The sequence below is a fragment of the Gallinula chloropus genome (genome assembly GCF_964237585.1).
Source record: "Gallinula chloropus genome assembly, chromosome: 15".
Classification (NCBI taxonomy): Eukaryota; Metazoa; Chordata; class Aves; order Gruiformes; family Rallidae; genus Gallinula; species Gallinula chloropus.
In genome coordinates this window covers 16,001,700-16,025,614 of record NC_140100.1, presented here as the reverse complement: position 1 = coordinate 16,025,614, position 23,915 = coordinate 16,001,700, and the positions used below count along the sequence as shown (strand labels likewise).

The 23,915-nt window shown below is 48.4% G+C and overlaps 1 protein-coding gene across 1 annotated transcript; it reads right to left on the bottom strand.

The window, feature by feature from the left end:
* Positions 1 to 1,803: 1,803 nt before the first annotated feature.
* Positions 1,804 to 23,714, bottom strand: GSPT1 (G1 to S phase transition 1). Its single transcript, XM_084270809.1, has 15 exons — positions 23,350 to 23,714; positions 14,061 to 14,108; positions 13,638 to 13,679; positions 12,697 to 12,924; positions 11,755 to 11,788; positions 10,364 to 10,441; positions 9,124 to 9,304; positions 8,625 to 8,779; positions 7,159 to 7,299; positions 6,302 to 6,395; positions 5,908 to 5,988; positions 5,110 to 5,283; positions 4,608 to 4,697; positions 4,191 to 4,359; positions 1,804 to 3,508 (listed from the first exon to the last, which is right to left on the bottom strand). Exons 1-15 carry the CDS (start codon positions 23,648 to 23,650, stop codon positions 3,456 to 3,458), a joined length of 1,869 nt encoding a protein of 622 aa, XP_084126935.1. The 5' UTR covers positions 23,651 to 23,714; the 3' UTR covers positions 1,804 to 3,455.
* Between the last annotated feature and the right edge of the window lie 201 nt (positions 23,715 to 23,915).

Sequence of the window (23,915 nt, the reverse complement as noted above, 5' to 3'; positions counted from 1 at the left end):
CCATTTTCACCCAGCCTTGGTCCACCCGGCCTCACCTGCCTCACAGCCAGAACCTGGTGGGTGTTTTCAGTGTGCACAGCTGGGAGAGATGTAGAAAAATCCAGTTGTGTTGGCAGCAGAGACCTTTGGGGAAGGAAAGCCAATGAGCACACGTATTACTGCAATATGCACACATAAGATTTGGGGGTTGTTAGGGTAAATTCTCAGTTTGTATTAAGATGAGACTATTTTCTAGGCTTTCTTTGGAGGAAAAGAAATATTTTGGCAGGTTCATGGAGTGTGAAAATCAACACAAGGAAAGAAACAGGCCCACAATATAAAATCTTCAATAGTAACTCCAGTTTTGTTGGTGTATTTTTAATTTGCCAAATCCTCTGTGAGGTGTCCAAAACCAGCAGAGTAAGGAAGAGAAAAGTTTCAGCTCAGGAAGAACAGGGTCTGGTCTGGTGTATATTTCACCCGTGCCAAGAACCAGAAAGCCAGAGTAGTACAGAATCAAATCCTTGGGACAGAGAAACAATCTCTTTGCTGTTTAATTGCTTCATGCACTGAGGCTTCCAGTGCAAAGGGGTGCAGGGCTTCACTCACAGGACTGTAATTTATTTCTGTAGTGTGGCTGCAGGCCTGAGCTGTACCTGTGCTACAGGCTTTGGCCAACAAGAGGGAACAGAGATATGATCCTCATTATGCTGTGCATGGCGTTACACCGAGGGGAAACCCCCAAATGCCACCTTTCTGCCAGCACACAGCTATGTCCGTGCCAGGCCCAGGAGCACTGTGCCAGCATCATGTGCTAGTTATCACGGCCATGCTGGCACTGCTCCCACAGCTCCTGTAGCTGCAATCCAACTTGTTTCCCTTTTTTACCCTTCTTTTCAACTGCTGTATCCTCACAGCTCCTTTAATAGTTTTCACCTTCAAAGCACACGCCACCCTTGCACAAAAGGAATCATCAAAATCATCATTTAAAAAGGTTTGTTGCATGAGGGAATCAGCAAATGGCGCTCACTTCAAACTCAGCACGTGACCTTTCTTCTCCTGGCTGCATCGGGCTGTACTCGGGGGCAGTAAGAGCAGGGCTATGAAATGTAAACTGGAGCTGAAATGACAAAGCTGAGATGTAATGTGACTTCTCAGAGAACCTGCCTATGGCTCCTCTACCCCAGCGCAGCCACTCCATGGTCCTGCCAGTTTGGTCCTTCCAGGACAGGATTTCATTCCCAAACAGAAGCCTGGCACAGAGGAGCACTATCTGCACTCTGCACTCCCATCATGCAGGTTCCTGTAAGGAGTCTGGGAGGGTTTAGTCTCCCTTTGCAGACAAAGCAACTAGATTTACAGAAGCCATTGATGAGAGTGCCAGCACTCTCTCTCCACTGGTAGCCATCAGCCGAGGTTGCAGTTTATTAATGCTCAGTCCAGCCTCATGCTAACGAGGCTTTGGAATCCCTTGTTAGGTTTGTTCAGAAGTGGAAGCACGGTGCTGGCACATCACCTAGTGCCAAGGTTTAAATGGTTTAAAAAAACCCCAAAACTTCAGAAAGTTCTGACCATTTCAGCAGCTCACCATGAGCACTCACCCGTAACGGGCTCTGCAAAGGTCAGAGCTGTGAGCTGACTGCCAGAGCACAGAAATCTTTAGTCAGTCCCAGCTATGAACAAGACACTAAGCTTCCTTGGCTTTTAATTTCTCCATTAGTTTAAGATCCAAGGAACCAGGGGGTTTGTTCACTTGGTAGGGAAAAATACAAGTTACTTTTAAACTGATTTACCAAGAAAATAAACGCCCAGAGATTTGCAGACATAATAAAATTTATTTAAATTCCATGCATTACGGTAGCTACAAGTGTAGTCATATGAAACTGAAGGACAATAACTTCTTCTGTCCGTACAATGTAGCTGGAAGTGAAATGAATGGGAGTTCCACAGTTACAAAGAAACAAACCAACCCAAAAAAACCCAGGAAGGGAGATTGTTTCAGGTTTGAGTTATCTGTGAATTCAGACCCAGTCACCAGGCTGTAAACTTTTGGGGAGGAGAGGGGCTCGCCCCAACTGCAGGCGTTTAACTTTGGATGCTCGGGGGGAGCTGGGAAGGTACCTCCCGACAGCTACCAGCGGCACCCTGGGAAGCACAGGCAAGCTGTCAGCCTTCAGCCTAACCAGCGCCAGGATGGGGATCGCAAGCGCAGACAGTCCGTTTCACCATGCAGCTCAATCCGGTGCTACTGTGCAGCTCATCCCCGAGGCAGCTGTAGCTGGATCCAGCTTACTTTGCTCTCTCCAGAAACCCCCTGGCCGCTCCTCGGCAGCTGACACTGCTTTTTGATACACAAAAATTTACAGACTGTGCTGGACTCTGACCCTCCCGTGTGTCGTATGTGCAAACTCTGAGGGATTATTTCAATAGTCTTTCCCTGGCAGCTCAGACCGAGCCTTAAACCAGCGTGGAGCATCCAGCCCTCTCAAGGAAAGACTGGGTGAACTGAGTCACTGATGTAACTGGCACTTTGTACTGGGCCCAGTTCTCCCACAAAATGCAGCTCTTATAAATACTCCCAGGCACTATGGCCACAAGCTCTCGTTTCTGCAGGGTTCACTGATTCACTGCTCGTTAGCATTTTCAGGAATTCAACAATGCTGAAGTTTTATAAAGACACAACATGTAGTTCTAGCCTTCCAAACTGACGCACTGTGTCTAGGAACGATGTTAAGTCAACCTAAATTTGCCGAAGATATTAACAAATGTAAAGCTAATGAAGGTGCCACATTTGCATGAATGTTCTTTAATTTTAAGGACGCATTCAACAGAGGGAAGGGGCAAACCTGATTCTCTTAATACAAACTCGGTTGAGTGCCCAATTGCCTCGTTCAAAACTGTGTGTGTGGGGAGGCTGAGGAGTTTAGAAAAGTCCGAGTAACCAACTATCCCGGTTACCGGAGAGTTAAAAAGCTAATGCAACTGTGTTACATCCGGATAAAAAACATTATTCAAAAGCAATTCAAATACCGAAAAAGATTTCAAATCGAATAGTTTATTAACATGGTAGTCGTCTTTGTAACATGTGCACACACACTCGCACACTCTGAATGATCTGCCTGGAAAAAAGAGGTCTTAATAGATATGCGGGGGGGAAATCAAACATTAAAAATCCTTTAGATTTTCATAATTATAGGCAATTATGTCCACATCACTTACAAAGCTATTGCCGAATCTTTCCAAGGAAGCAGAATTTGGGAGAAAGAAAAAACTCTTTTTGGGAAAATTCAACGGTGGCATAGCAGAGCTCTCAATATGAGAAAGCTGACATAATGTGGACCTTTGCTGTGAAATTTGTCTTTGCAAAATATGGGGAGAAGTTTATCAATGGGCAGAAAATAAGAAGGCGGTGTGAAGTAGGCTTTTGCAGAGTCGGTTTTCCTCACAGTATTGTGCGGGGTCGTTGAGAAAATTGCTTAGTCCTTCTCCGGAACCAGTTTCAGAACTTTTCCAATCGCAATGGTCTTACCTAAACCAGGGAGACAAACGGGAGCGTTACACTCGGGAAAGAGCGTGCAGGCCTGTGAGCACGAGAACTCCCCCCCAAACACAGGCCCCCCAGCGCACCAGGAATCTGACAGAGAACAAGGTGTTTGCTGTACAACGGAAGCGCCCCTGTATTTTACAGCCACAATGAAAGCTTAAACACAGTGAAACTGCTGTTGTCATAGCCAAGAACCACTGTGGTTTCTGGAAGGAGGCTCCAAAGTCACCTACAGCAAGGCAAGGCAGAGCCCATCTGCCAGAGCCCATTACTGCTTTTGGAGATAATCTGAGACACAGCCCACACATCCATGAGCTGCACCAGGACGAACAGGAATCAAGCCCAACACGTGTCCCCCTCATCTTTCAGAGGCACCGCAGGCTCAGCCCTGCGGGCACACATCACAGGACACACCAACAAAGCCAGGCTGCTGGCACCTGTTTAAATTTGGCCTTCACAGTGCTCATTCCTGCACGTTCTTCCCCTAAATTAAACCCCACTCCTTGTTAGTAGCAAGAACTCTGCGCAATGACTACAATTCGCTTAGATTTACGTTCCCATTGTTACCCAGACACGATTTCCACTGGATCCCAGTGCTGTTACCCCTCACAGCCACACACCATCGCCTACTCCAGACACCCAGCTCCTGCAGCCCCAGCAGCCTTACCCTCGTCTCTTAAGGTAAAGCGACCCATCTGAGGGAAGTCTTTGAATGTCTCAAGGCAGATAGTTCCTGCTGTCCTTAAACGGGCAATGCATACTTGATCTTGTTTCACAAAACGGGGCCGTGTCTTACTTTTCTCTCCTGTTTTTTTGTCTACCAAGCAGATTAAGGCCTGTAGAGGAAAAACAGTAATAGCTGTGAGTGCTAAAAGAAGGGTTTCTTTTCTTTTAGAACAAAACAGAAGCATCCCAGAAAGAACGTACTTGGAAATAAACTCCCCACCTCCCAGGAGTTAGCATGTCTGAGTCAATCATGACTTGCCATGCTGCTCAGAAAGCCCACTGAGCAGCTACAGCCTGGAGTGGGACTGCACAGCTGGAGGGCAGGGCAGGCCATAGCCAAAACCCCAAGGACACTTACAGTTATCTCAACTTCTTCAATGCAGGTGTGGATGTGCAGCACAGCATTGTAACCTGGGCAGATAATGGATTTGTGCTCAATTATCACTATCTGTAAAACAATCAGAAATAACCGTGTTTAAAGCAGAGCAGAGAACAACCAAACACAGAACTACATGACAACCCACAGCTGAACAGCACACACACCCTGCAGCCTTGTGAAGGAAACAAAGCTTCTCACCACATTCACAATACACAAGTGTGACACCAAGGGACTCACCCCATGGCCTTGCTTGCACCAGCACAGGTGCCTACAGCTTCACCGAGCAGTTACAGTCAAAACTACTGACATTTTAACACGCACATGAATGATGTCAAGTGTTTGGAATACCGGCTGTTGTCAGTTTAGAGATACAACAGCCAGCAAGAGATGTGAACTGCAGCAGCTCGTATTTGGTGACCAGAAGTAGAATATCCCAATGCTTCCCACCCATCTGTACAGCACTTAAAGCCAGGTACTGTACCTGGGCATCAAAGGTGCGTCCAGAATGACACAGGTTGTTGGGGTCACAGAGGATGAATCCTGGAAGGATCTCCTCCTCCTCAATTCCCTTCAGTCTGATCTTTAGATTTTCACCTGGGGCTACTGAATCAGTTTCTACGTCATCAGAAAGGATTCCAAGAACTTCCACGTTGTGCTTAAGGAAAGCAAAAGAGCAGTTTTCCATTGTTAACAGTTTAGTCTGGTGTAAAATCATTTTAACACAACAGGATTCCAGAAATGTCATTACAGTTTGGATTCATTACATTCGGTTCCACAAGCGTTAGAACATTTTAAATATCTGAATCATAAGTTATTCATATTTTAAATCTCATAGTTAATAAAACACTTCAATATTATTCTGTGGTATAAATTCAAAGGAAAGCAAATTGCAAACCTATCCACTGTATCTCAAAGTGAAACAAGCGTAAAGCTTCTGAAGAGACAGTGGATGCACAGGATCTAAGAATGCAGAAGCCAGGCTGTTGCACAGACGCGCTACATCCAAAATAGAATTCCAAATGTGCCAAAGCAAGCCATGGCTCAGGCAAACCAAGATGACTTGTAGCCCAGCAGTTGAGTTTGCTAAGGAGAGACAACCTGAGTTCCCAATGCCAAGAAGTTAACTACACATCCCCTGGAATCATCACCCACATAAAACACTAAAGCTTAGTTGTGTTCAGCTGAGCCACAGAAACCGTTCTGATTCAAAGGGATGGGTGTCTGTGAGAATCAAGTTCTTTTTTAGGGTAGTTACATTTTCTTTAACATCTAAACCTACCTTGTTTGGCATCATCACGAGCTGCTGTCCTTTGCAAATGGAGCCTGACTCCAGCTTCCCCAGGACCACAGTGCCCATATCCTTTACAAAAAGAAATCATTACATAAAAGGAGAGTCTGCTCTGTACAACCTAACTCTAATCATGATCACTTAACCCGATGGGGTCACTCAGCACTGCTGTATACTTATGTTTTGGGAACTGTTCTCATGAAACATGACAGACTTCAAGACTCTTAGATAATGCCAAAATCTTCCCTCCCCACCTCTATTCTACAGTTGGGAATGCAGACATGGCAGAGAATAAGATGCCCTCTCAAACCCACAGCAAGCAGCCTGTCCAGGCTTTCAGGAGACAGCACAGTTATCCTTGCAATCCCGCTCCTTCCATTGGTACCTTGTACTTATCCACAATTGGCAGCCTGATTGGTCCGTCCACTGAACGGTTGAAGTTTGGCAAGTTATCCAGGTATGGAATGAAGGGCAATCCACTAGAAGAGACCAAAGCACTCGTTTCAGGTTCATGAGCACCCTTCCCTTGAAAGTCACTCAGGACAACCGCAGCCCTGCCAAAGGGACGGCTTCCAGAACAGTGACCTCCATCACAGCATCCCATCACTCGCGCCCACTCTACCCAGCTAATATGTCAGCACCCAGGAAGCACAAGTGGGTTTTAGGTTATGATCAGGCATACTTTGTGCAAATTAATTACTCCTTTGAGAATCCTGCTAGATGTGTAACAATGCTTTGGAAAAGCAAACCTGTAAGCGAGGTCCAACCATCATTTTCATTGATGTTTCAGCTGCCTGGCCAGTGCTGGCAGATGCCAGGCAGGGAGAGGCATGGCACACATGCCAGGCAGGGAGAGGCATGGCACACATGCCAGGCAGGGAGAGGCATGGCTTGTTGCTAACCATAACCCAGCTGCGAGCAAGCCCTGCACACCAACCAACTACTCGTTCCTGCAACACGTCAGCTGCAGCACTGCTAGAACATCCAAGGGCTAGTATGGCACTCAGACCCACAAGCCAGGGGCCAGTGCTGACACTGTTACAGAGCCTGCAGGTTTAATCCTCTGCAGTGAGCAAATGCTTTCCTGTGGCTCCCTGCATGGCTGTGTTCCTGTGCCCAACTGCACTTCCCCAAGCTCTGCAGGACCCAGCTCAAGCAGCCCGTGCTGTCCCGCTCCCGAGCTCCGCTCTAGCAGTGGCTTTTACAGAGCTACACCCACACAGCTCAGTTCACGATACGTACATATACCAAGGACAGAACTCTGACTGTTCTTTAAGGTTTGCTCCAGTCAGTCCTGAGCAGGGCATGAAATGAATATCCTTTTTGGGGTTGAAGCCAACTTTCTTCAAAAATGGCACCAGTTTCTCTTTACATTCCTCATACCTATTAAAAGGAGAAGATCAAGATCAGTTTCAGTTACTCCAGCATGACATAATTCTGTGCTTTAAAACACCCCAAACAAACCCACTGATGTTTCAGCTACTCCATGAGCAGCAAACCTTATAAAGCTTAGTGGCCCATTTGCATCTTTGCCCCAGTCTCCCAGCACAACTTGGCATCATTGACTCCCCACAAAGCAGCACCAGTTCTCTCCATACACCTCATCTCCCAGGCTGGGTGGCAGCAGCACAGGCTCCATCTGCTTTTAAGCTAAAGATCCAGGCCTAGACAGCAGGCCAGGCCAGGCCAGACACTTCTGGGTCCTGCTGCAGGCTTTCGCTTTAGTGCTGGCTTGGTCTCCTCCAACCTCCTCCACCACTTCCTACAGTTTAATGCCATTTGTTTCATTACACTTCTCCCCCTGAGCTTCAGCTGAGTCCAGCAGCAACAGAAAATTTGGGCAGGATGGAGAACACACAACTGGGTACACAAACCATCAGCACACTGGGCTGCTGTGGTAAGGTCACTTTCCACAAAAGCTTTTATGATTCTCAACAGCATGGCAAGTTCTCTGACAGCTCTTCTTATTACACTGTAGGAGAAAGCTCTACCCTGTCACCACTCAAGGATCTCCAGGGAAGGACTACGTTACACTTTTTCACATCCAGCTTACATGGGTGGGCAGACAGACGCGACAGAAGCTGTAAAGAGACCGAAGTTTTGGCCCTTAGGAAAATTAAAACCCTCTAGCAATATCTGGGTGTTAAGGCAGGAAAGAATAATTTAATCCTATTCCCTCTCCCCTTCTCAGACTGCAATCACAAACCACTTCATGCATTATTTGCTTATTCAATTCAGCTTATCAGAACAGCACAGCTCCAAACAGTACAGGCGGGCACATCAGGTGTGCAGGGTAATGCTGTTCTCACCACATCTGAGCTGGAGTTGAGCAGAAACATGGCCAAGTGACCAAGAACCTGGCAAACTAGACTTCTGAAGGCAGAGCCGCTTCCTTTTACTTTCAGGATAAAGTTTCCAAGCCCACAAGCAAGCTACGTAAGAACAGACACCGAGTCAGGTACAGCTGCACGGGTCCAAACGGCTGAAAGCCAATAATTCTAAAGCAGTGTCAGGCTTCAAGCTCAGTGAGAGGCACTGCCCCAGGCACTGCTTCTGGTTCTCCTCAAGCCTTGATAACCTCTGGCTTTAGCCCACCTGGCTACTGTTCTTTAAGCAAGAACAGGATGGAAAAAACATTCTACTTAGGAATTATTTTATTTCAGTATCTCTTAATAAATATTAATTTAAAAAAACCCTATTGAACTCACCTTTCATTACTCCAGTTTACAGTCGGATCATCCATTTTATTAATAAGAACTATTAAATGTTTTACACCTGCTGTTTTTGCCAACATGGCATGTTCTCTTGTTTGTCCACCTTTCTCAAATCCAGTTTCAAACTCCCCTTTTCTTGCAGAAATAACCTAGTAAAAAACACACATTTTAATAAAAGTTCTACAATTCTCTCAGCAGAATAACCTGGCAATAGGCAATACTGCCTGGCCCAGAGGTGACTCTGGGAAAAGCTTTCAGAATGCACCAGCGTGGCCTCAGTGTCACCCACCAGTCCCTGCACAGCACACAGAAGACATGCAGCACCTGTGGGCATTTTCTGAGGCCCTTAACTCCCTCCAAAACCCACTCAACTTGGGAGACCAAGATTTGAAACATCTGCCCACTGCAACTAAGCAAGAGAGCAAACAAGCACGAGAAACCAGAAGCTGACCTCCACACTATACCCACGGAAGAGACTCGGACTTGTCCTTACCAGCACAGCAAGATCCGCCTGAGAAGCCCCACCGATCATATTTGGAACAAAGCTCTTGTGTCCAGGAGCATCTAGAATGGTGAAGTGTTTCTTCTCAGTTTCAAAATAGGCACGACCCACTTCTACTGTTTTACCTTTGTCTCGTTCTTCTTGGTTTGTGTCTAAGGCCCATGAAAGGTACCTACAAAAAACAAGAGACAGCCTAAATATTCTATTCTTGCATTGAATTTTACTAAATTTAGGTATGATTATTTGTAATGTAATTTTTCCTGCTCAGCTATTCTAACCACATCAGCATTACCAAACTTAAGCATTTCAAGCCCTACAGTGACTTTCCTGGCTGCTGGGTGCATAGGCAGGGAGCTGCAGTGCCCAGTGCCAGCTCTCAGCTCCCAAGAGGGGCACGGTGCTTGCTTGAGGAAATAGAACGTGTCACCCTTCCCATCCTGCTCACATAATGCAGGCAGTTCACGTCACTGCTCACCCCTTTGTGCTCCATCACTGCTTTACCCCTCGAGCCCTTTGAGCCCCTATTTTCCTCCACCACAGACAAAACTCAAAAGCTTCCAAAAGGAAAATCCATTCTCCAGGAGTTGTTTGAAGGAGAAAGCAGGTTGCTCTATGTGCTTGTACACACAGACACACATAAACCCTAAACCCCACCCAAGCAAAGGACAACAATGAAACCCAAACCTAGAAGTCTGCAAAACCCCACAAGACAGCAACGCTGTCTTGCCTGGAGGCAACACAAGAGCCCCAGCCCTGTCTATGCACATAAAAACCAGATGGAAGGTGACAGCCAAAACTACCCACTCGCTCTGTCCTCACGCCTGCCAGACTGACAGCTCTGATCTCTGTCCCTGAGGTATCTCTGCTGGTTACAGGTGACAGACAGAACGACCCCAGGAGCTGCCTGAGGAAGCGTCTGCATTGTGTTCTTTTCACCAGACAAGGAGGCTTACCAAGGCACTGCCAGGGAAAGTGCTGATCTCAACCAATAAAACCCACCCCAAAACCCCCAGAAAACCACCCCCCACCCAAAAATCCCCCCTATATTCCAATGCGAACTGCACTGTTTCAAATAGTTTTAGTTACAAAATCACTGGAGGGGAACAAGAGATTCCCTTGCCCCGGAATCCCGCTCCAGCAGGAAGCCAGTGCTACCAGCAGACTCAAAACCAGCTTCCCTGTTTACACCACAGTGCAGGAGAGAAGCACACTGACCTCAGTCATTCCTTACCATGTTTCTCTGTTCTTTTCTTTAGCTTCTCTTTCGTATTTTTCAAGCGTTCTTTTGTCAACCATTCCCGTCAAATACCTGAGGAAGAAGAAAGGACAAGTGTCATTTCACACAAGTGGAGCAATCACACCCAACTGCTAAATCCTTACACCATCCCTACCAACTGTGTGAAGAAACAACCTGACAGGAGCAGCAATGAAACTTCCCCCCAGAGAGCCACACCGTTACCCAGGCACCACCGTAGCAGAGGTATGAGACGTTGCTTTTTTAAAGCCTAATTGTAAAATGTTCTGCAGAGGCAAGTTAGAAGTATTTTCATTTCATTCTTTTCAGAGAGGAGGAGGAAGCTGGTATTTTGAGTGCTCTCAGTTATGCAGAGGTGAGCAGTGTACACTTTCATTCTGTTACAGCCTTCATACCTCTCCTACAACCATTTCTACCTGAACTCCTACCAGTAACCTGCTTAGTTTAGAAGCAGAATTAATGGCAACAGTAAATAAAGAGTTAATGACAAAGTTGGTACCAGCACCCTTTTTTACCACCCTCTTCTTTTCTCCCTGACAACAAAGGGATATTCTGCAAAAATGAAAGACCACGACAAGCTCTGGGAACACCAGCCACTGGTGGGAGTGCTCAGAACAGGCCTCTCCTTGTACAGGGAGAATGCGCAGACAGGCGGATAATGAAACGAGCTCCAAGGTTAAATGTGGCATGACAACTCCAACATCCCAGCTTGCTCAGAACAAGATGGAAATGCTGAGACCAAGACCTCCTGCTTTTCCTGAGAGTATTATTCTAAAATAAAGGAGCAGCTTTGCATCAGGACAGCATTTCCTCCTTCATGCACTACCTTCCCTTCTTGGGTGTTACAGACCCTAAGATCAAGCTGCAGTCACCTACTTTGGCCCCACACAAATAGTGCAGTCTCCAGAAACTGCTTCAAAAATAGACTCAAGAGATGAGCTGTTATAAATCCACGTGTGGAAAGCATGCCTGACAACGTTAGCAACAGGAAATAAGGGTATTCAGGGTTTTCTTCATCCCACCAAAAGCACAATGTCTGGTGTAAAGCGTTTCAAGGGGCATTTTAAAATTGCAAAGAAAAACAGCCCTAAGAAAGGGATTCAGGGGTTTTTAATGTACGAAGTGTAATCTTCTGCATGGCTGTTTCTCTTCAGTAAATGAAGCTCCTATAGCAATATAATGAGATCTGCTGGAATTGAGAAATTCCAGAGACAAGAAGTAACTATACTGACAGGGAGAGTAGCATTTTATTATAAAAAATTACTGATTTCTGCTGATAAAAGCCATAAAGAAAATATTACTCATTTCGTTAATTTTGAATTCACAAGAACAGCAAATCTAAAAATTTTATTTAAGAGTTTCCTTACATTATTTGTCCTCCAATAGTTGACTTGCCAGCATCTAAAACAGAAAGTAATTCACAATTTAAAAGAAAATTTTAGAAAAAGACACCAGTTACGAATAACATCAATTTATTTCCAAAGACACTATTTTTACTTGCTATCTAAGTTCTTTGAGGGATGTCTCAGCTTCCCTTGTTTCTGTAATAATTCACCATCGATCCAACTACAGCAAAGTCTGAAAGCTGTCTTCAGATAATCTGTACCCAGAACCCCAGCAAGCAGCGACCCTGACAGCGTGGCCCAGGAGCATGGGAAGCCCTTGCAGAAGCCCTGTGCCCTTGTTCCTGACTGCTGGGTGCTGCTCTGCAGCGTGGGGACACCCCTCTGCCCATGGACTCCCCTCGTCTGGCTCCCCTCTGGAGTTACCCCAGGAGGCAGTTACAGTAGTTTTATGGTGACAAGAGACTATACAGAATTTACTGAAAAGCTCACAATTCAGATTTTTCTGAAGCCTGCTGAAACTACTCAGTTGAACATTTTCCTCCAAATGCTTTTAGCCCTGAATTCTGTTCAGCTATTGTTTGTAGCTCTACACTTTTCTATATCCTGAGTAATAAGTTTTGAATTTAATCACAATTAATAAGAACCCTCAAAAGAAAGTGCAGAGCAAGCAGAAAAGGAGCAGCACCTTCCTATTTTGCTCTCTGGCTCGTCACCACAGGTACGTGTGCGCTCATCAGAGCGGGTGCTTGAGGATTCAGGGCCAGGCGCTGCTGAGCCAAGGGCTGGCAGGCACCAATCCTGGGCACCCTCACCCTGAGGCACCTGCTTTAAGCTTTTACTTTTCTCTTTTACTTCTCAGTGACTCCACTTCACACGTTCCCACAGAGGGCAGGACTCATTTCTAACCCTCTCCAGTTCTAAACAATACACAAGACCTGATCACGTCCCGTTCACTGAACTCACCTACGTGCCCAATGAACACCACATTTACATGCTCTTTCTTAGGAGCACCCGGTGGTGCTACAACAGATTTCGGTTTTGGTATCTCTTCCTCCTCTTCCATCATTTCCTGAGCACTTTCTTCAGAAGGCCCTGCGTCTCCAGCAGGACCCCCTCCCAGCTCCACTTCACTCGTCTCTTCCTTGTGGTCCCACGACTCTTCCGGGGACATTTCCGTCTCTCCATTTTCCACTAAAAATTAACCAGTTAGATTACAATAGATCATGACATGAAAAGCAACATCTACAGAGAACAGGCCCTCCCCCAGGGTGCAGGGACACACATCTTCCTTTACAGAAGTGGGCACCTGCTGCTTGTTTCCAGAATTATTACGGCCAGGAGCTTCCGAAGCAGCTCACATGCCGACCTCAGCCAGCCAGGATTCAAGGGTATGACAGAATTCGGTGTTACACAGGCAACAGCTTGACAAGGCAAAAACAGATCTAAGATCCACACAGCCTGGCCAGACCCCAGCCAGACTCACACTACCATCCGTTCAGAAAGAAAAGGGGATTGCAGTTTAAGTTCTCTCAAAAGCCACACAAAACACCAGGAGAAAGATACAGTTTCCATGTTCCGATTGCTCATGTTACCAACCACTGTAACATTGTTTTTTAATCACCATGTCACACATAGCAATAGGACTGGGTTGTAAAATGATTTTTTTTTTAATAAAGCATGGAGGCTTTTACAGTGCCCAAGTAACCCAGCCCCTCCCAGTGTATACTAGTGCTTGGTTACCTCTGTCCTCATCCAAGTACAAAGGCACAATAAATACTAGAAAGGACCAAAAATGCAAAGGCTCCAGAAGGTATTTTCCAGTGTCCTTTGCAATGATTCAGCAGAAGCACAGCAGTAACATTTCACAGCACTATTGTAATGAAATGGAACAATTCTCAACTTACCAACGGATTCTGAAATTTCCATGTTAACAGCAGCATTGGAACCTGGGGGAAAACCCAAACAAACAGGAACCATTAAGGGCACATATTTACCATGGTAACACCAAGAACAAGTTAAAGCGGAGTGACTAAATTAACGACAGGACAGTTCAGACGTTTGGGCACTTGCCAATACTACTAGTTAATATACAGCCTCAATTGTACAAATCCTGCTCCGCACAAGCTTTCTGACCCCCAATAACCCACCAGGTCGTTGTGTACTTTGCTGGGCTGACAGCCACACTGCCTCACACTCCCAGCACGAGGGGAAGAGAGAAGGAGACTGGAGAAGGTTCACAGGATTTTGGAAGAGGAGATCCTATGCAGTACTAGTTTAAAAGTAACGTGGAGTGGAGCTGTGCACTGCTGGAAGACGAGAGCCTTTACCTTCACAAGAGGCTGGCTGCTCCTCTGGAGAAGTCTCTATGGGTCCACCTGCAGAGAAAAAAGTTCCACTGTTATATCACACTAATGGAACTGATTGCTGCACTTGGGCACAAAAGGCCATCCCTGAAGGCAGCTCCCTCCCCCAGAACAGTGCTCAGTACCCTCTCCAATACTTGTAGAGAACATGGAGCAGCTGTGACAGTAACACACCCGTCCTGAAAGCAGTGCAGTTTGTGTTTCCCCTCAAAGCAGGTCTTAAAGGAAGCAGTGTGTGTATTCACCCTCCATGGGCACGCAGGCTGGCCAAGTGTCAGTATCTAACTGGTGTTTACAGACATCAAACCAGTCCCATCATACAGCCAGTGCCACAGCTGCAGGGGAAGGTCCTGCCAGCCCCAGCACACACCAGCCCCAGCACACACCAGCCCAGGGCTCCATGGCAGCTCAGCGTCACGGGACCCCAGAGCAGGACACAGGAACCGCCTGCTGACACCACAGGCGACCTGCACCCCGTGCCCAACGCCACAGCACCCAGCAGCACCATTCAATACAGTGAGCCAGGGCACAGGCACAGAACACCCTGAGATTCCTTCCAAGCAAGGACACATTAACTCCCCATTCCTGGCTGGGAAAGGCCAAAACCAGCCCATTTATTATGCAGGACACAGGCAGCACCAAACCAGGCTCTCCGGGGTGTGACACCTCAGGAAACTGTTGCCTCTCTCACACCTGCTATGGTTGGGATGCAGAAATATTTTCATTACAAGATCATCTCGACACACTCTCAATTTCACTCCCAAAGTTTGGCAGGAATGAAAAGAACAGATTAAGTGACAGTATTTATGCACCTGCCTTGAAACAGAAGCTCTGCAAGTGGTTGAAGAGTTACTTTGTTCCTTAGAAATACCCTGCCAGTAACAGCATTCACAACAACCTCAGGTTTTACTTGCTGGTCTGTAACACAGCAGGTGTACAGACAGGAAAGAAGTGTCTTCACATGTCACTGAGAGGAGCAGGACGTCGTTAATGTAGGAAGGTCCCTCTGTTACATGCTGTACGGGCCCAGCACATGAGAGGATCAACCAGCCAGCCCGTGTAGTACGGACTGAGGTGAACTAGTGCCTCACACTCATGGGGCAACAGACCCTGAGCTGGGAGCAGAGCCGCTGTGGGACACCGCGGCCGATGCGCTCTGCAGGACAACACCGAGGCATGAGCACACACTGCTCCTTCAAAGCAGAGGAGGACACAAACTCTTTAAGAAAGTTCACTGGAAGGAAACCAAGTAAAAAACAAATAACCATAGCTGCAAGAAGAAAAGGCTTGAAGTGATGAAAATAAACAACTCCACAGTGATCATTTGCTTCCAATAAACAATTTCAGACACCAGTGCACTGCAAACAAATATTCAAGAGAAAAGGCTGCCCTTTACAGGTACTTAGGGATATGGTTTAGCTTAGGATGGGATTGGTTGGACTTGATGATCTTCAAAGGTCTCTTCCAACCTTGGGATTCTATGATTCTGGAGCCAGATTTACCGCCTGTGCTGTGTGGAACTGCACAGACTGCCCACAGTCTGTGAGGACAATGGTCTGAGGAGAGGGATGCAGTCCTGCTGCTGCTCCGACCCTCAGCTGCCTGTGCTGCTCTGTCTCCTCTCCACTCACGTCAGCTCTGGCACCCCTGAGCTACTGAGGTCCACAGGGACCTGCTCCGACCAAACCTGTACCAGCTCCTGGGGGGAAGAGCAGAGGGGTTCAAGGAAAAGCACTCTGCCTTTCAGGTTCAGCTCTGAAACACCAAGGGAGCCTTGGGAGCACAGGAGGAGGAGGTGGCTGTTCCGAATCCAGCCAAGGCAGGCTCACCACCCAGCACTCGGTACCGGATTAGGACACGAGAAGAAGTTCAAACTCCCCACGTCCCTGTGGCACAGGCTTGGACAGATCCTGTGAACTGAAGTAACCGTGTTCATTCCGCCCATGAGAAAGACTGGCACTGTAACAAACACCTTCAAAGACGAGGGAGCCTGAGAGAGGCTCTAAGCAGTCCTTCCAACCTTTCCTCTTCCCTCCAGGACACTTCAGCAAAGTTTTTCATTTTGAGTTTTTGGGAAGTCAGGAAAGTTACTAGCAATGTTCATGGTTAAGGTAGTTCACTACTATCATACAGCAAATGAAACACACATTAGAAAACTCTGTAACACATTTCAAGCTGAGATCCTCACCTGCGAAAATTGTTCAGGTAGGAATCCTACCACATGAGAGGCACCCGTAGTGTACTTCAGGTGAACTCTGGTTTTGAGGTCAGAACATGTCCTAAATGATGCCAAATCTTTAAGTAATGCTCCAGATTCTTGGATTTATGTGCAATAAACAGCAACTAGATTTTATACAGCATCCTCTGTACTCCATCTCTCCTCAAACTCCACTTCAAGACCTGCTGCAACCTTACTCGCTGTATTACAGGAGGTGAGCAGTTTATTTTTAGAGCCCTTGGAAATTTTTTCGAGTACCTTAGTTGTCAAGGCCAAAAGCAAAATCAGATACACATGCTGCATCTGTCTGCTGGTAGACCAACCATCAGATGAGGTCATTATGTAATTCTGAGTCTCGTCTGAATAAGATAAAAAAGTATTTTTCCTTTTTCTTCCTTTAAATGGAGAGGCCATTGGAGGACTATCACTCTCCAACAGAGTCCAAAACTGCACAACTTTTAGACACCAGCCCTAGGTTTTAAAATGCAGCTACTGTCCCAAAGACACGCAGTAAGAATCCTCTGTGCTGTGTGAATGAAGAGGGATTCTGCGGTGGCTGTCAGGTGCCACATCAAGTGCTGCTCTCCTGCACTCAACGCTGCTCAGGTGCAGTGAGGGAAAAGCTGCCACTCAACCTGTTCAAGCTGTGTAAACCGGGAACGTCACAGTGTTCACAGTGAACGCCTGTACAGGAACAGCAGAGAACAGCCTCATGGTTGGGTCTGTATTAGGAGGAAACAGGATTTCCACATCCAGCACTGGGAGTCGGTACCAGCAGTGCAGCCAGAGCACAGCGCTGGAGTCACAGTCGGTGCTAAGCAGTGGCAGTGACGTCTGTCCCCACGTCTGGCAGCATCTCCAGGCGCAGCGGATAAGCCATGAGATGTCCCCAGGCCATACAACCTGTCCAGTGCTTGACTGGCAGGTCCCCAGGAGCAGCTACCAGAGGCACAGCGCCTGCACAGAGCCCAGGAGGGGCTGACTGGGTTGCCAGGCATGGCTGCATGGCAGTAAAGGTCTGATTCACACATGCAGCAAGAGAATGAACATTAAAAAAACCAGCAAGAGAATCTTAGCTAAAAACCCCCACAAAATAGCTTTAAACACAAGTAAGTGCTAGAGCCAAACAAAGTATTTCATATTCAGTATTATCAGAATATACAGAAAGAAAAGGTTTTCAGGAGTTCACCATAATTGAGGCAGATGTTTTCAAAGTTAGCTTACACCCCAAGTAGTTTCCTTCTTGTCTGCCCTGCTTCACAGCCTGTATCTCCACCAGCAGACACAGACAGAGATGTACACACAGTTTTTAAAATGCCCCAGTGTAAGAGCAGCTTCACTGGTTTTCACACAGCTTTGTAAAGCTCACCAATAAAACAGCACTTGCTTTGCATTCACAGGATTTTGCTGCTTGTGAACTTAGTATAATAGCCCCCCCTTTCCTTCCCCAGCGCAAACACACCTCAAGTTAATCTTATCTAAACCTGACATGTTTTTTCACAACTAAGTCTAAGGAAGCTTACAGGGATTTTCAAGGAATATCATGAAAATCCCTTTTCCTTAAGGCCAAGTGTTTGTGCTCAGTTGATAACCTGATTTTTGAGACAGTCAAGCAGCTCTGCACTACAGGTAAGGATCCCACTCTAATAGAGATCTCTCTTTACCCAGGAGGAACAGAAATTAACACCAACACACACACAAACAAAAACCCAATTTTAAGCACCCCATGTATCTTTCTGCAGGTTAAGCTCAGGATCTTAACATCTGCCCATAAAAATTTACACATAAATTCTCAGACTGTTCCAGAGAACACATTTTTGATGTTGTATCACCTGTCCTAAACTAACCTTTGTACTGACATTTGATCAGCATCATTTTCATATAGCCTTCTAAACACAGGGGTGAATGTCAAAGATTAAGGTCTGGCTGCTTTATTCCTTCAAAATAATTTTAAAAACCCCCAGTAAACCCACCTTTCTACCTGAGCTTCATACAATCAGCTGCTGCTGTTGCTTGTGTGCCTCCCATCTCAAAGCAGACTTTGGGGATTTTTCCTCCTGCGAGGGCAGCTGTTGGACCCGACTGCTGACAGAACCCAGGAGTTACCCCAAAGCGTTTCTGCCTTGGTTCTGACAGAGCCATCACCTGCTGAGATAACCTCCTGCTCTCAAGTGCAGGAAATCAGCCATCCAAAGCCAGGTGCTAGTGTACGGTGGGCAGACCCCAGGACAGCTCAGCCAGTCGGCAGCTGCTCCCAGAGCCCGTCTGCCTTCCACTGGAGTCAGGCAAAGGCCACAAGCACCATCAATTATTCTAACAGGAGCAACACGATCCTGGCACCTTCCTGGGGACAGTTCAGGTGTAGACAAAGGACACCCGTGTAACACACTGACACCCTGACTGCATCACGCAGGGATACTGTAGCCGCTCACCTGGCCAGTCAGTGCCAAGACATAGAGCCTCTCCCTGCCCGGCTGTGTGAGAGAGGCTGCGAGCTCATCTGTCTGGAGAAGCTGATACACAAGAGCACTCCTCTCCACTGTCAAGTGATGACTCAAGCCAAGATCCCCTTGATAACAAGAATTGATGCCACATTCTGGCATGCACAATATGACACTGCTTTGCTGTCATGTCAGCAAGTCGAGGTTGCAGTTATGGAGTACTAACAGTTGCATCACCAACACCCTACTCATGAGTGGCCATACAGGGGTGATGTCATTGCATGTTGATGGGGTAAACCCCACAGTCCTTTAATGGGACAGCTTCTCGACTGGTGGGCTACTGGTTTTAGACAAACAAGACTTTCTGAGCAAGTTCATAGACAAAGTGAAGTCTCTTGAGGACTGAAGAGTCTTAAAACACAGTCTGCAGAGAACTGCTAAAACAAAGTGACCAGCTTTGGGGAACACAACAACACAAGCTACTCATCCTCCTCCTCCTCTGGAAACTACAGGCTGCACAACTGAAGCAGAAGACACTGAAACTCCTCCTTTTGTTTCAGATTGGTGGTGGGGTGGAATATAGGGGTGTCCTGGCTAACTGCAAGATCAAGAAACATCAGAGCAAGGAAAACCAGACAGGCAGATGCTATAACCATTTATTTACAGTATCTGAAGGCTGAGGACATCCAGCTGCTTGAGCGTAACTGTTTCAGAAGTGACTACAGCATGTGAGGGGGGATATTTAAGGAGTGAAGCAATCTGAAGGGCACTGAATCTTAAGCCAGATGTTTGCTTGGCTCGAGACGGTAGGTGCAAGTTGTTTAAACTGGAGTCATTAACAAGCATGTTCAGAAGTGTACTCGAAGTGGCCAAGAGAGCAGCAGCACCAATACCAGCGAAGGGATAAAAGCTCTCTCCTCACACTAGCTGCTGTGTGTCACACACATTTTGTCCCTCTCAGAAGTGTCATCAGTACAAATGTTTCTTCCCACAAGCACTGCATACTTCAGGTCACTGAACAATTCAGGTGGGAAAGGACGCCAGGGACTTATCTAATTCAGGTTCCTGCTCCAAGCAAAGTCAACAGTGCAAACTTAAGAAGTACTTCTAAAAAGTAACCAACATAAAATACAGTGAAGCCCATCGGAGGAAGCTGAGATCAATTCTACCCAGAAACTCGTGAATATTCAACAACTATGACAACAATTTAACCCCAGGAATGCAGGTGGATGCTGCATTTTCAGGAACTTTTCACTTCTCTCATACCTAAGTGTTGTTTGGATCTCAGGTATTACCTGAGAAGCCTTATAACCCAGGGAGGAGGGGGGAGATGATGGGAGGTTGGTTTTAACTCTTCCCTTACACCTCGATACAGAAACATGTAATTCCAGATCATGTACATTAAAAACCCAATAAACCACAGGGGGAGCTGCAAGGTGCAGTTGTGATTAAGAACGTTTAGAGGCCCCAGTGCAACCCACTGCCCATCACACTCTGCTGCAGCTTAGTGGAGTTTGCTGCTCCACTAGCTGCTCCCCAGGAAGAGCTCCTAGAAGCACACCTTGTCCATGACACCCTGGAAGGAGCTGGGCCACAGTGGTGTCTGTCCCAGACACAAACCCCAGAGGTCTCTATTCACATTTCCAGTAGAATCCAATGCAGGAGTTTCACACAAACAAGCCTGACTTGCACACCATGTGACAAAAACAAGACCTTGCAGCTGCAGCATTTGGAACATGCAGGTTTTAGTCTGTTCCTTAGGTTCAGAAGCTTAAATAACATGCTTTTTGCATATAAAAAATGTATAATTAATTCCAAACTAACCCTGAAATGCTCTTCAAGCAAGAGCTGTGTTAGAGGTAAACATCAGTCAGATGTTCTCCCTAACCCAGAGAAAGCACAGAAACCAGAAGTTTGAACTACCTGGAATTCAGGTTTCAGGGGGTTCAGAAAGTTAACACCTTGTTCCCTAAACAGCTTCTGGGGGTGTTATTTCAGTGCTCTAAATACAAGTGGCAGGAATTTCATACAGTTTACTAGAAACCTGTTAACGTGTGTAAAAGCAAACACTGTCACACACCACAGCTGCAGTCTGGGGAGGTTTTCTATATGCCACATGTTGATCTACAGCCTCCTCTGAATTAGGAAGGAGTTATGGTTGGAACAAAACCTCTCCAAGGGAGAATTCCAAGAGCAGCATGACTAGAACTGAACTGCAGGCCCTGGAGTCCTCACACTGACACCCAGCTTCACCCAGTCTTCCTAGGAATCAAGATTCGTTCAGCTCCTTCCCTGTACAGCCCAGTGTTTGTGCAGACCTCAGTATGATGATAAACACAAGTATTTTCCCCCTCACAATGTGGCCTGAGTGCCATGAACACCTAATTCCCTACGGCAGCAAAAGCAAACTGGGTTGCTGCAAAGTAACCTATTCAGCACCACCGACTAATCCCATGCTGCTCTGACTTATTTCCAGAGCAAGCTCCACCTAGTTCTTCCAGCCAGGAAAGTAGCTGTCACCTTACCCAACATCTGCAAGGACAAGACTGTCAATTACCTCCTGTAACCCAGTGCATCAGACCTGGGAAAGTGTAACAACTATTGCATTCCAGTTAAACTTCTTTTTTTTTAACTGCAGATTTTTGTCTGCTTAATTGCAGGGACGACCCAGTTAACTACAGAAACCCAAAATTCTAAACTTTAAAGACACAGAAGGTGAATTCCAATGAGGTAAACTATAGCACTGTGTAGCAGTGAGGAAACAGCTTAAATCCTACACCCCCCAAAAAGAAAATGAAAAGGAAGCCTTAGAAGAAACCTTACAAAAGTAGCTAGGGAGAAAATCCCAAAGTCATCTAATAACATTCAGAACCCTGAGAAAGTCCAGTCACAGTATTGATTACAGAGTTATAAAAAGCCTTTAATTCAGGTGGCGATGGCTGGAAAACACTGGGTCGAGTTTCAGAGATCAGCCAAAGGAGCATCACACGTTCAGACAGCCCCCAGCTACGGACTCTGCCTTTACACCTGTGAACACTGACCATGTGCACTGTTTCCACAGGGAACCCAGGGGCCTGCCCATGGCTGCTTGTAAGTACTTTCTAGTGCATTTACACATTGCAGGCCTGCACGGCACACGAGCTGCAAGTTCTGATAACAAGCCAGGAGTGCTGAATAGCTGCAGAGAACACATAATCTGACACGTGCTCTAACAGAAACCGGGTCAATGGGCTGGTACAAAAACTTTCACACATGAAAGTTACCCATTTCAGCTCTTAACAGCTGATAACTTTAGATACTGGTGAGAGCAAGTCTAAGGAATACATTAAATTGGAATGCAATAAATAGTAATCCACAATCAACAGGAAATCATGACAAACAATGTAACAAGCAGCTGCTTTAGTGAAATCAAAGGGCTGGGATCAATATCCAAAACACTAGCTGGTCTGTATTGTACCAACAGGGATATGGAAAACAACAGAAAGGCCAGGAAGGCTGAACTACCATAGTCCATCAGCTCTCCAACTCCTCTAGCTGCAGGAGTGCCATGCAAACACTCCCACAAAGTTATCCAGCCTGTCTGACGTTCGGAAGGACCTTTGGTTTGGAGCTGGAAATTAAGAAGTGGCTCTCCTTTAATTTCCCATATGCAAAGCACATCTCGCATAAGCACCGGCTGGGCACACCGGGATCCTTTGAAATGAAAAGCAGGGTAAGTTTCAGGCTGTTCCACTGACTGAGGCCAGCTGGACCAACCTCCCCGCCCCAGTACTCGCCCGGCGGCATCACAGGGGCAGGAAGCGAGTCCGTGGTGCGATCAGAAAGGCACCGAAGGGGCGCTGGGCCGCGGCAGCGCCAGATGTGCTGCCGCCCAGACCTCCAACTTCTGCGGTGCTTTGGGAAGAAGGGAGCCCCGCGGCCGCCCTCCCCTCGCCACGGGCGGCCCTCGGCGGGCCCCGGGGCCGCGCACGGCACCGCACGGCCGGCCCCCGCCAGCCGCTGCCGCCCCGGGAGCCCAGAGCCGGGCCAGGGCCCAGCGGCCCGCAGCCGCCCCGAGGCCCCCGCCAGCCCTCGGGGCGCCGCACCCGGCCCCTCCCCGCGGCCCCCCGGCAGTGCCCACGGCTCCCCGGCCCCGACTCGGCCGCCTTACGCCTCTTTCCCCGCAGCCCCCCCCACACCCCCAGAATGGCCCTTGCCCCTGACGAGACCCCCCTGCCGCGGGGACTCAGCGCCCAGGCCGGGTCGCTCTCCCGCCCCCAGCCCGGCTGCCCCATGGCCGCGCCGGCCCAGCGCTGCCCTCCGCGCCACCCCTGCACCGCTGCCGCCCGGGCGCCCCGCCCGCACCCCCCGTCAGCCCGAGCCACCCGGCTCCCCGGCGGCCTCCCGGCCCGGCCTGTCCGCCCCTCCCGCCCGCCGGAGGCCCTGCCGCGCCGCTCCGGCCCCGCGTGGCCCTGCCGCGCCTCCCCGCCGGGTTCCGAGAGCCTCGGCCCCGGGCCCCTCCGCGGCACGGCCCCGCGCCCTTCCAACATGGCCCCCATCCCTCCGCCCCCGGCGCCCACCCGCCGGCGCAGCCTCGTCCCGGCGCGGCAGTTACCGTGGGGCAGCGGCGGCGGCAGGCCGGGCGGGGGCGAGGGTGGCGGCAGGCCGGGCGCCGGGCCCCCCCGCAGGAAGGACGGCACGAACTCGGCGGCGTGGACGTTGGGCACGAAGGGCTTGGCGTTGACGTTCAGCTGCCGGCTGAAGGCCGCCCCGAGCAGCTCCTGCTGGGCCTCGGCCTCCGCGGCCGGCGGGGCGGACCCCGGGCCGGCGACGCTGCCCGGCTCGATGTCCGCCTGATCCCAACAGTCGGGAGCCGAGTCGCTGCTGCTCCCGCTGCCGCTCCCGTTCGCCTCCATTTTGTGGCTGCCCCAGAAGCCTCTGCGGCCCTGAAGCGTCTCCCGGCGTCCGGGGTAAGGGGGAAGCCGGCGGCGGCACCGACTCAGCACTCGCTCCGGCGATTCCGCGTGTACTCCGCCGCCCCGACGCGAGCGCGGTGCGGCCGCCCGCAGGCCCCGTGCCCCCTCCCCGCAGCCCCCCCCGGCGCCATTTTGGTAGTTCTCGGCTCCCCGGGGCCGCCTCCCCCCACAGCGCCGAGCCCTAGCGCAGGAACTACGAGGCCCA